The sequence below is a fragment of the Tupaia chinensis genome, unplaced genomic scaffold (assembly GCF_000334495.1).
Source record: "Tupaia chinensis unplaced genomic scaffold, TupChi_1.0 Scaffold139897_1, whole genome shotgun sequence".
Classification (NCBI taxonomy): Eukaryota; Metazoa; Chordata; class Mammalia; order Scandentia; family Tupaiidae; genus Tupaia; species Tupaia belangeri.
In genome coordinates, this window is record NW_006199776.1 from 1,078,833 (window position 1) to 1,091,574 (window position 12,742).

The 12,742-nt window shown below is 36.6% G+C and overlaps 1 protein-coding gene across 3 annotated transcripts in view; it reads left to right on the forward strand.

Annotated features, from left to right (window-relative positions):
* DMXL1 (Dmx like 1) overlaps positions 1-12,742 on the forward strand; it is a 216,224-nt gene that overhangs the window by 24,297 nt on the left and 179,185 nt on the right. For all 3 annotated transcript variants that reach the window (XM_014593197.1, XM_027765897.1, XM_006162337.2), the window contains exons 2-3: positions 6,011-6,136; positions 10,201-10,272. In XM_014593197.1, coding sequence (XP_014448683.1) covers positions 6,011-6,136; positions 10,201-10,272 — 198 coding nt within the window. The remainder of the gene's footprint in view (positions 1-6,010; positions 6,137-10,200; positions 10,273-12,742) is intronic.

Here is a 12,742-nt window from a genome sequence, read left to right on the forward strand (position 1 = left end):
TTTTTTTTTTTTGAGAGGTTTTCGCTATAGGGCGTGTGCACTCGCCTGACCGACAGAGACAGAGAGATAGAAAGCGAGAAATCACCACCCCAGGGAGGATGGTCACACCGCAATCCTTTCTCCTCCATTCTTCTCTTGGGATCTTGGGCACGCACGCACATGCGCCTGGCGTGAGTTTAAGCTGCCGGATCCAGGACTTGAACCGCAGTTGACTACATGGGAGTCCAGTGACATAGCCATTACACTAACTGCTGGTCCTCCCAGTATCTTCTTTGACCACAGTGGAATTAAACTTGAAATCAATCACAGAAAGAGTCTTCAAAAAATTACACAGAAATATGGACACTAAACAGTCTACTTCTGAATGACTTTCAAACTACTGAAGAAATTAAGACTAAAACCAAGATTCCTTGAAAATAATGACAATGAAAATACTACTATCTGTAACCTTTGGGACACAGTAAAAGCAATCAGAAAAGGCAAGTTAATAGTCATTAGTGCTCACAAGAAAAACCAGAAGGATTGCAATTAAATAACTTAACAGTGCATCTTAAAGAACTGGAAAAGCAACAACAGCAGCAAACCCCAAAAAATAGAGAATAAAAGAACTATACCAAAAACAAAAAACAAAACAAAACAAAACAATCAAAAAAACACACAATGAAATGAAAGCTGGCTTTTTGAGAGGATAAAAAAAATCGATAAACTGTTAGCTACTCTAATCAAGAAAAACAGAGACAGACTGAAATAGATAAAATCACTAATGAAATTGGCAATAATACAAATGATATATTGGAAATAGAAAAAATTGTGAGAGAATACTACGAATACAACTATATGCCAGCAAACTAGAAAACCTAGATGAGGTGGACACATTTCTGGACAAGTACAAGTTACTTAAGTTAATCAGGATGAAGTAGAAAGCCTGAATAGGCCAATAATAAGAAAAGAAGTTGAAGCAATGATAAATAGTCTCCCAATAAAGAAAAGCCCAGGTCCAGATGGCTTCACTTCTGAATTCTACACAACTTTTAAAGAAGAATTCATTTCAATTGCTCTCAAACTATTCCTAAAGATTAAAATGGTAAGGAATCCTCCCAAACTCATTTTATGATACCTCTATTACTTGATACCAAAACCAGACTAGGACATAACAAAAAGAAAACTTTAGACCAAGATCCCTGATTAATACTAATACAGAAATGTTAAATAGGATACTAGCAAACTGAATCCAACAACATATCAAGGAGATTATATACCATGACCAGATAGGCTTTATTTCAGGGATGCAAGCATGCATTTAACATACATTGAAAAAAAAAAGTAGTACATTACATTAACAGAAAGAAAGATAAAAATCATACAATTATATCTATAAGTACAGAAAAAGCATTCGACAGAATACAGCATCTCTTTATGATCAAAACTCTGAGGAAAATAGGCTTAGAAGGGACATTCCTCAACATAATAAAAGCAATATACGACAGACCCACTGCAAACATCATACTGAATGGAGAAAAGCTAAAAGCCTTCTCTGTGCCATCAGGTGGCATAGTGGTTGAGGCACTTGACTCCTATATGGTTGACCACAGTTCGAGTCCCAGACCCGGCAACTTAAAATTCATGCAGATGCATGTGCGTGCATGCCCAGAATCCTAAGAAGAGAATGGATTGTGGCATGGCCATCCCCCTGGGTGGTGATTTCTCACTATTTTTCTCTTTGTCTCTTTCTCTGGCAAGTGCACATGCCCTGAAGCAAAAATCTATCCAAAAATTTTAAAAGTATCCAAAATAGTTAAAAAAAACCCAAACAACCTTTTCATTAAAAACTGGGAAAAGATAAGGCTGCCCACTCTCTCCACTCCTTTTTAACATAGTGGTGGACATCCTAGCCAATGCATTCGGACAAGAGGGCAAAATAACAGTCAGATAGAAAAAGAAGCTAAACTGTCTCTATTTGTGGACCATATGATTATATACTTAGAAAATCCAGAAGAATCTACTACAGATTCTTCTAGAAGTGATAAATGAATTCCGTGAAGTTACAGGATACAAAGTGAACCTTAAAAAATTACAACTGTTTTATACACCAACAATGAGACAGAATTGAAGAGAGCAATCCCATTTATAAAAGCTACAAAAACAAATAAGATACCCAGGAATAAATATAACCAAAGAGGTGAAAGACCTCTACAAGGACAACTATGAAACATTGGCAAAAGAAATTGAGTATATGAAAAAATGAAAGGATATCCCATGCTCTTGGATTGGAAGAATCAGTATAATCAAAACATCTGTTCTACTCAAACTAATTTACATATTCATTGTTATTGTGATTCAGTTACCTGAGACATTCTTCACAGAAATAGAAACAAACAAACAAACAAACAAAAAACTACTAACTTTGAAATCTTAAAAGACCTTCTTGTATTGCCAAGGAATACTGTATCAAAAAAATAAACTAGGGGGCTTCTCACTACCTGACTTTGTGTTACAAAGCAGTGATAATCAAAACAGCATGGTACTGGCACAAAAATAGATACATAGATCAATGGAACAGAATAGAGAATCCCAAAATAAACTCTAAATCTTGCAGTCAAATGATCTTTGATAAAGGATGTAAGACAATGCAGTGGAGAAAAGAGTCTTTTTTAGCAGTGGTGTTGTAAGAATTGAATATCCATCTGCAGAAAAATGAAACTCACCCCTTGCTCTCATCATTAACTAGAATGAACTCAAAGTGGATCAAAGTTTTAAACATAAAACCTCTAATATAAAACTACTAGTAGAAAATGTAGGAGAATCTTTTGAAGACATTGTAGTAGTCAAAGATTTCTTAAGACCCCTGAAGCACAGGCAGTAGTACCTAAAATAGACAAGTGGGATTGCATCAAGCTCAAAAGCTTCCTAATAGCAAAGGAAACTATAACTAGAGTGAAAAGACCACTCTCAAGATGGGAGAAGATATTGCAAATGATTCCTCAGACAAGGGATTGTTATTTAGAATATATAGAGAACTCAAGCAGCTTGCCCATTAAAAAAAATAAATAGAAATTTTGAATAAACAACTCCCTAAGGAAGACTTATGAATGACCAAGAGACATATGAAAAAATGTTCAAAGTCCCTCGTTATAAGGGAAATGAAAATTAAAACCACAGTGAGATACCATTTAACCCCAGTTAGAATGACTCAGATCCAAAAAAATAAAGAACAAGTGTCGGGCTGTGGTGAAAAACTAACTCTTTTTACACAGTTGGTGGGGATATAAATTAGTCCAGCCTCTGTGGAAAACAATATGGAGGTTTCTCAAAAACCTACAAGTAGAATTTCCATACGACCTAGTAATTCCACCTTTTGTATTTACCCAAAGGATAGTAACGCACTTAATTGGAAAGACACTTGCACATCATGTTTATTGCAGCATTATTTACAATAGATAAAACATGCAATTAACCTAAGTGTCCAAAAACTGATGATTGGGTTGAAAAATTTGCACATATACACTATGGGATATTATGCAGCTATAAGAAATGATGAGCTTCTATCAATATGGGTTTCACCACCTCTCAAAACCATTACTTTGGGGACCAGGCTTTTATGAGTTTTGGTGCAAATGAACCACATTCATACTATTTATTCTGCCTTTGGCTCCTCAAAACAAATGTCTTTTTACACATAAAATGCAATCATCCTATCTCAATAGTCCCAAAAGTCTTAACTTATTTTGGCACCAACTCAAAACTCTAAAGTCCAGCCTGTGAAATAAAAACAATGATATACTTTTATAATACAGTGGTGGGAAAGGCATAGGGTAAATATTCCTATTCCAAAATGGAGAATATTCCAAAAGAAAGAATTAACAGACCCTTAGCGAGTCTAAAACCAAAAGTGCAGACATTAAATCCTAAAGCTCCAGGGGAATGATTCCTTCCACATACCATCTCCTGGATGTGTGAGGAGATTTGGTACCCAGTATGCTGGACATTATCACTGTTGTGGCTTTGTTGGGCTCAGTTCATATAGCAGTTCTCTTGGGTAGCTCTACCACTGTGGAGTCCAAGGGCATTTCATGACTCCACTTGGCATTGTAGTGAGACATTTCTGTGGTGGCTCTACCTTGTGGCAGGTTTCTGCCTGTGCATCTAGGTGGAGGAAGCCATATCTCACAGCTCTTGAATTTTGCACACCTGCAGAATTACTACCTCATGGATACCATGAAAATTTATTGCTTGTACCCTGTGGAGCTGTGGCATGAGTTGTATAGGACCCTACTTGAGCTGTAGCTGAAGAGCTATGTGCTCAAATGAGAGGGGTGGGAGTGGGATGGGGGGAGAGGGCAGTGTCTTGAGGTAGCTGTAGGCAGCAGTTTCTGGGCATGTCCCCATCCTCCGAAAGCATTCTGTTCTCTTTGGCCTCTGGGCCTGTGACAGGAAAGCCACCTTGAAGATCTTTGAAATGTCATTAGTTCCTTTTCCCTTTTGTGCCCATAGTACCTGGCTCCCTTTTATCAGTAGAAATATTTTTATCAAATAATTGTTCATCTATACCCTTGCCCATTTTCTTGCTCTTTACATGGCTTACTTGAGGATTTTCCAAATTTTTATGATATGCTTCCCTTTTCTTTCTTTGCTTTTCTTTTTTGCTGAAGGGGACATGCACTTGTCAGGTAGAGGAGAAAGCGCCACCCCATGGGGAATAGTCATGCCACATTCTCTTCTCTGTTTCTCCCTACTCTTGGGATTTGGGACATACACACACATACACCTGGCTTGTTTCTCAAACCGCTCAGTATAGGACTTTAACCATGTGGTTGGCCGTGGATCTGGCCTGCTCTACTTCTCTTTCAGTTATAACTTTCATCTTCAAATTATACCTGTGTTCCTTCACTTCACTGTAAGCAGTTAGACGTATTTGTGCAGCTCTTTTTATATTTTGCTTAAAAATTTCTTCCATCAGATACTCTTCTTTATCACTCTTAAATTCATCCTTTACAGTGCAAACACAGTGCAACTGAATTCTTTGCATCCGTATAACAAGAATGGTCTTTACTCCAGTTATTTGTTTCTAAAGCCACTTCCACAGTTTTAGGCTTTTGTTATTAGCAAGAACTCCACTCTTGGTGCCTGTTTTCTTAGTCTGTTTTCTGTTGCTATAGTCCAGGACAGGGTAACTTACAAAGAAAAGAAGTTTATTTTGGCTCATGGTTCTGGAGGCTGGGAAGTCCAGGTGAGGTGGCCACATATGACAAGCACCACATGCTCCTTTGCTTCATGGTGGAAAAGTGGAAGAAAAGGTGGACTAGTATGAGAGAGAAAGCACAAGGGGCAACCCCACTTTATAACAGCCCACTCTTATGGTAACTATTGCAGTTTTGCTAGAACAGGAGCTCACTCTTGGGATAGGGCAATTCTTTCATGAGGAAGGTTCCCAATTCTCCATGACTCAGACAAAAGACAGTTAACCACTTTTAAACCACTTTGGAAAAAGGAAAAGAAAGACGTGCAGTTTAGGAAGAGAAACCAGTTGAGGGAAAGAAAGAAGAAAAGAGTAACCTGAAATAGGTTTGTAGAAGGATAGTCATTTAGGTTACTGACCAGGGTAAAGAGTTCAGAGTTTACCCCAAATGCAGTGCTAAACTTCTGAAGGGCTTTAGACAGGGAAAACTACTTGGTACAGTAAACATTTTCAAAATAGCCTTTATGTGGAAATGAAATAGAGGAGGCAAAACTAGAAGCAATTATACTATTGACAATAGTGCAGGAGAGAGATGAGAGTGGTAACTATTCAGTGGAGATGACAAAAGTGAACAATCAGTATATATTTTGCAGATAGGGCTGATAGAATTTGCTGATGGGCTAAATATGGGAGACAAGGAAGATAATACCAAATGTAAGTTTTGTAAAGAGAGAACATTTGAAATTGGTTTGTTTGAAGCAGTATTTTAAACAGTATTCTATGTGATAAATGTTTTGTTGATACTGTTGTCATTTAAAATTTTTTTTTTTTTAGGCTTATGCATCTGGATGTGACATTGTAATACTGGGAAGTGATTTTGAAAGATTACAGATAATTCCAGGAGCTAAACATGGAAATATTCAAGTGGGATGTGTAGATTGTTCAATGCAACAAGGCAAGGTTTGTAATCTTATGTTAATTTGTTCAAATTTTATTTTGAATGTGTTTTCTTATAATCTCTGAAATAAGCAGTTTCTGTTAAATTAGAGATTTGCTTTGTTTCAAGTTCAATATAACTATAAATTTCTTTGATTTTCCAAGAAGCATGTAGAGTGTGTCAGGAGTTCTTTTCTTACATAATTTTAAGACATAAGGTGATCTCTGTGAGTTAGTAAAGGAATATAATGCTTATTACCTGTAGAAGAGATCTAAAATTTATTTTAATATGTATCTGATTGAGAGAAAAGGACAACAATAAATTTTCAGTCTGTTTACAAATAAACTCTTGAAGAAAAATAATTTGGTACAGTTACTAATTTTTTATAAACAGTTATGGCTTCTAACTTCTAAATAAACTTTCTACTGAAAGGTACTGAAATGAAATAAGATTTCTAAAGTCTACAGTATTTATTTCTTCCAAGTCTATAATTAAAATGAAAAACTATGAACTTTATGCATGTAAAAAGTAAAAAGGTAACTACAAAGTAAAATAGCAATAAGAAAAACAGGAAATAGATGGTTCAAGCTTAATACCACTGTATGTAGTAGGATAATGGAGGAAGTGTTCCAGTAGGCACAGTAGTATATTGCTCACATAACATCCTGTACGCACAGATGGTCAGGAATATGTATAATTGTAGCTGGAATGGGCTGAACTTGGCGGATCTAACTTTTTTTTCCTAGATATTTAAATATATTGTTTATTACATGGATCTCCAGCATATTTTATATGAGGACTCAAAATGGTCATGTAAGAGTTGGGTCCATTAACCCAATCTTCACCTTTTTTAAAAAAAATCTAATAATTTCTGATAAGCTTGTCAGTATACAAAATTACTGCTTGGGACCTAGTTTATAGATACCCTGGATGAAAGAAATCTCTGTTGCAGTATTTACTAATTTGGTACTGTTGTCCTTTTTGTTACTCCCACATCCCTTTCCTTTAATGTAATTGGTTATAATTGTCTCTTGTTTGGATCTTTTTATTACTTCTTATTGTACTATAAAAATCTTTGAGACTTTTTATTTTGCACTCTTTTAATCTTTCTTTGATCTCCTCATTCTGTAATTCTGTAATCTTTTTTTAAAATTTATTTAGGACCAGCAGTTAGCATAATGGCTATGTCACTGGACTCCCATGTAGTTGACCGCGGTTCGAGTCCTGGTCCCGGTGGCTTAAACTCATGCTGGGTGCGTGTGCGTGCGTGCCCAAGATCCTGAGAGGAGAATGGAGGAAAAGGGATTGCAGCGTGGCCATCGCCCCCAGGGGTGATTTCTTGCTTTCTGTCTCTCTGTCTTTCTGGCAAGTGAACGTGCCCTATAGCAAAAACCTCTAAAAAAATTATTGTATTTATCTTTATTTATTTATTTTAATTTGACCAGAGAGTGGGGGAGAGAAAGAGAGAGAGAGCAAGCGACCAAGCTACCACATCTGGGACTCAAACTGTGGTTGCCATGTGGGAGTCCAGTGCTCTCAACCACCATGCCACCTGTGGGCCCCTATAATTTTCATAATTTTATATAAAATTGTTTTTACCGTTCAGACTCACATGTGTCTGCTTAACATTAGAAACTTCATAATTTTAAACAAGAGCTATGGTTTTGTGATACATTAGACTATATGACGGGTTAGAATGAAGAGGTCATTCCATTTTATAATCATGCTAATAAAGGATAAGTTTCCTTTGTTTACAGATACCAGTGTTATCAAAGCATTATTTAAAGCATCCCGACAAAAATGTGCAGTTTCTATAACATGGGAACTTCTGCTTGTTTGCCTTAAAGAAATGCTAGGTCAACATGGTGACTTAATAGTAATACAGTGTTCAAGTGTTCATGGATCCCACATGGTGACTGTGATTTGAATCCCTGACCTGGGCAGCCTGATACATGCTGGGCACCCATGCAAGTGCCAAAGATTTGATGGGCTGGAGAAAGGAGACTGACGTGACCGAACTCTGTGAAGGGCTCTTCTCTCCTTCGCTTTCGCTCTCGTGTGTATGCACATGCTCTGTCTTGAATAAAGAAATAAATTCTAAAGAGAAGAAAGTGCTGCTTGCCACCATATGCATCAGCATTTTATCATTACTATTTTTTCTTTATACTACCACAAAATTAATTTTCCTGAAAAAATTCATTTGCATTTATATTCTTACTAGTTTTGAAACTTCTTGGCTTCCTATTATCTTGGAAAAGTTAAACTATTCACTTTGTTGTGAGGCCTTGTACAACATAGCTCACACCTATCTTTACTCTCATGTTCATTGTCCTGAGGAATACTCTCTTTAGCCACCTCTAAATATGCACATCCTCTTTTAATCTTTATGCCTTGTTCATATCATGCCCTGTTTCCAAAATTAAATACCCGCTACCTTTAGAAATCCCACTCATACTTAACAGGCCCAGACTAAACCTTCCCTCCCACATCAACTCAGTGCAGGTGAGTCACATCCTCAGCACTTAGAACAACTTAAAATACTCATTGTAAGTCTTTTCTCCCACGCATGTGTTATATATCTTTACTTTTATGTCCCCATCACTAAATCATGTTTTTTCTATCCTTGATTCATTCATTCATTTAATGTAAAAGCCTATCCAATTTCTTATATTTTGTTGTTTTTCGTATGCAACTCCAGCTATGCTAGTAGTTACCTTATAAACAGAATGCTACATTGATTTCGAGACTGAGTTTAAAAGATAAAGTAGAATATTAAGAAAATGTACTTAGGGATTTTACAAAGGAACAGATCTAAATTTTATTTTTAAGTACCTAAATATACATTGACAGAATTGTGAACTTTGATCATAGATGACCTCAAAACTAATTTTTAAATCATGTCAAATTCTCTACTTGACAATGAATATATTAATGTTTTCTTATGTTAAAAATTCGCATTTACTATGCATATTATTTATCATTTATTATATGCTAGGTGTTACAAATGTTACTTCAGTCCTTAAAAATAATTCTGTTAGAGGGTCCAGCAGGCGTGTGGTGGACTCTCATGTGGCCAACCACAGATCTAATTGCTTGAAAAATCACCCTGGAGGGAACCAGCAGTTAGCGTAATGGCTATGTCGCTGGACTCCCACGTAGTTGACTGTGATTCGCGTCCCGGACCCTGTGGCTTAAAACTCACGCCGTGTGGGTGTGTGCCCAAGATCCCGAGAGGAGAATGGAGGAGAAGGGATTGCGGCGTGACCATCCCCCCTGGGGGGTGATTTCTCGCTTTCTGTTTCTATGTCTCTGTCTGTCTGGCGAGCGCACGTGCCCTATAGCAAAAAAAAAACCTCTCCAAAAAAAAAAAAAAAACCAAAATCACACTGGACACACAAGTGTGTGTTCCTAAAATCCTGAGAGCAGAGTGGAGGAAAAGGGATTGTGGTGTGGCCATACGCCCAGGGGATGATTTCTCACTTTTCCTCTCTCTGTCTCTCAAGTGCACATGCCCTATGGCAAAATCCAGAAGCAAAATGACAACAAGAAAAATTCTGTTAGGAAGATAGTATTATCAATATTATAAACACAGGGAAACAGATGTTCAAAGAGATGAACTTGCTAGTTACATAGTAGGTTGTTAGTGCTGGGATTCTAACCCAGATGTGATAGTCTTAAAAACTGACATTCTCTGGCCAGCTGCTGTAGTACAGCCATAGGGTGCCTTCGCGACACTGAAGCCATGTGGAAGATCAGAGTTCAGTTCCCAGATCATCTTGTATACACTGGGTGCTTGCTCCCACATTCTTGGCTGGCGAGGAAGGCTGGAGGGAGGAGCACAACAGGAGACCTTGTTGAGGATACCTGTCTTTCTTTCTCTTGTTTCTATCTCCCTCATTTTCACATGGAAGAAATAAATAAACTTAAAAGAAAAAGAGAAAACTCACATTCTCAAGTATTAGTGGGTGAAATTGTGTGTGTGTGTGGGATATATTTTAAATGATATTATTGATTTATTTTGCTTTTTTGATTCATACTTAAGTTAACATATTCATAATAAGTTGTCTTTCTTCTTTCTTTTGAAAAGATTGCAGCATCATATGGAAATGTTATCTCCGTTTTTGAACCAGTTAACCTACCAAAGCAAAAGAAGAATTCGGTTAGTAATTTATCATGATTTTAGTAAATAAAATGTTATAAGGATTAAGAGTATAAAATGGGAGTGATTATCAAATAAACCTGTATAACTCATACATAGAATTAAAGATACATGTTAAATCTGTATGTAACAGTTATATTAAATGTGCGTTTAAATTTTAATTGGAATAGACTTAAACTAAATTATGTCAATGAATTATTTTGAAATACTTTAATTTTTTTCTGATACTTTTTTTACACTTTTTTTTCTCCTTCTGATACTCTTAAATATTTGATATACCAATGACCTGAAGTTTAACATTTACTTTATTGCTAGAATCAAACACCATCACCCATCCATATCTGGGATGTTATGCTTTATTTTTATGATCTACCTTTACACAGTTTCTCTGCCTTTCCTTTTCACATGTATATGTATGTTATATGTTTTGCTTGCAGCATCTTGAGATATTTTCAGGACTTATATTCTTGCACTTGCAGTATCATGCAATATAATTGTTAACAGGTCAATGAATGTGTTTCTTTATAAGGAAACTATTCAGAAGTAGTTCTGAGAGCTGGTTAAGCAATAGTTTATAAGTATTAGGATTATGTATTAGACTTCATAGGTCTACTATATAAAATATATTAGTTAACCAGTTCTCAGAACTATTTCTGTTTTAATGTTCTGGTCCTTTAATGTCCTTAATATGACAGTTTATTCTCTCTTTCTCTATTGAAATTTAAACTAGTGTTTTAAATTCTATGAAAGAAGATTAAACTAGTGTTTTAAACTCTATGAAAGAAGATCAGCATAGTGTAACTGAAGAAACAGTGTTTTAGGAGTCATACATAGACTGGTTTCTATTTCTGCTGCTTTCTGTTTGATTGTAAGCAAGTCAACCCTGTAAGATCCTTTGGACAGTTATGAAATTGATGAAATATCTATTTGTTGTTATTATTTTTTAAAGATCTAATTGATTTTGTGATTCTAGAATTTGTTGAGAAATACTTCATTCCACAAACTAGAAGAACTGTTTACAATATCTACTCATTCTTGATGATGATATTGTTTGGGTGACCTGATATCAAAGACTATGTAGAGGGAACCAGCAGTTGGCTATGTCACTAGACTCCCACGTAGTTGACCGCGGTTCGCGTCCTGGACCTGGTGGCTTAAAACTCACACCGGGCGCGTGTTTGTACGTGCCCAAGATCTCGAGAGGAGAATGGAGGAGAAGGGATTGCGGCGTGACCATCCCCCCTGGGGGTGATTTCTCGCTTTCTGTCTCTATGTCTCTCTCTGTCTGTCTGGCGAGCGCATGCGCCCTATAGCAAAAACCTCTCAAAAAAAAAAAAAAAAAGCCTATTTAGAAATTTATTAATAGTAAAGAATAAAATGGTATTTTAAGGGACCAGCAGATGATGTAATGGTTACCTTGCTGGACTCCCATGTAGTCGACTGCAGTTTGAGTCTTGGACTTAGTGACTTAAACTCATGCCAGGTGCAAATGTGTTCGTGCCCAAGATCCCGAGAGGAGAATGGATTGCTGCGTGGCCATCCCCCCTGGGGGGTGATTTCTCGCTTTCTCTCTCTCTGTTTCTCCAGCATGTATATGCACCCTTTAGCAAAAATTTATCTTAAAAGAAAAATGGTGCCTTAATATTAGACATACTTTTAGCATTTTTTGATAGTTCCCTTGTCATTTGCACATAGCTCATTCTTATAAATTACTTCTGACTTTGTTGGGGCAATTATTACTTCTTTTTTAATAAATAAGGCAGCCAGTAGAGGCTAAAATGAATAACTCGAGCAGTGGGCCAGTTATTGAGACCTGCACTAAACCAGCTATTGGGTCATCAGAAAAGTCATAATGTATTTTTCTGTGTTTTCTATTAAAAAATGCATCATTACTTTTCTGACAACCCAATATATTGGTTCCTAGGAGTGAACATTCTTTCCATGAGGGTCTTGTGTTAATAAGAAGCATTTTCTGTCGATTAATTGATACTTGATTTTCATGGAAACAGTATCCACAATTGTCCGTAATTTCTATTTAGGTTTACAGATTATCTAGTGAGTGCTACAAAAGAGACCCTTCTAGCCTTATGAATTTGGTAATGGGCAGTACTAAAAATAAATTTGAGGGGCCAGCAGGTGGTGTGGTGGTTAAGATACTGGACTCCCATCTGGCCAGCCGAGGTTCAAGTTGTCGACCCAGAGTCTTGAGACACACTGAGTGTGTGTGCATGCATGTCTAAAGTCACAAGAGGAGAATAGAGTGGAAGGGATTACAGCATGGCAATCCCCTCTGGGGGGGTGATTTCTTGTTTTCTGTCTCTCTGGTGAGCTCACATGCCCTATAGCAAAAATTTCTCCAAAAAAAAAATAAATAAATAAATAAAAATAAATAATAAAAAACTTGAGAGGTTTTCACTCTTACCCAAAACAGTATGTATGTATATATGTGTGTGTGTGTGTGTGTGTGTAT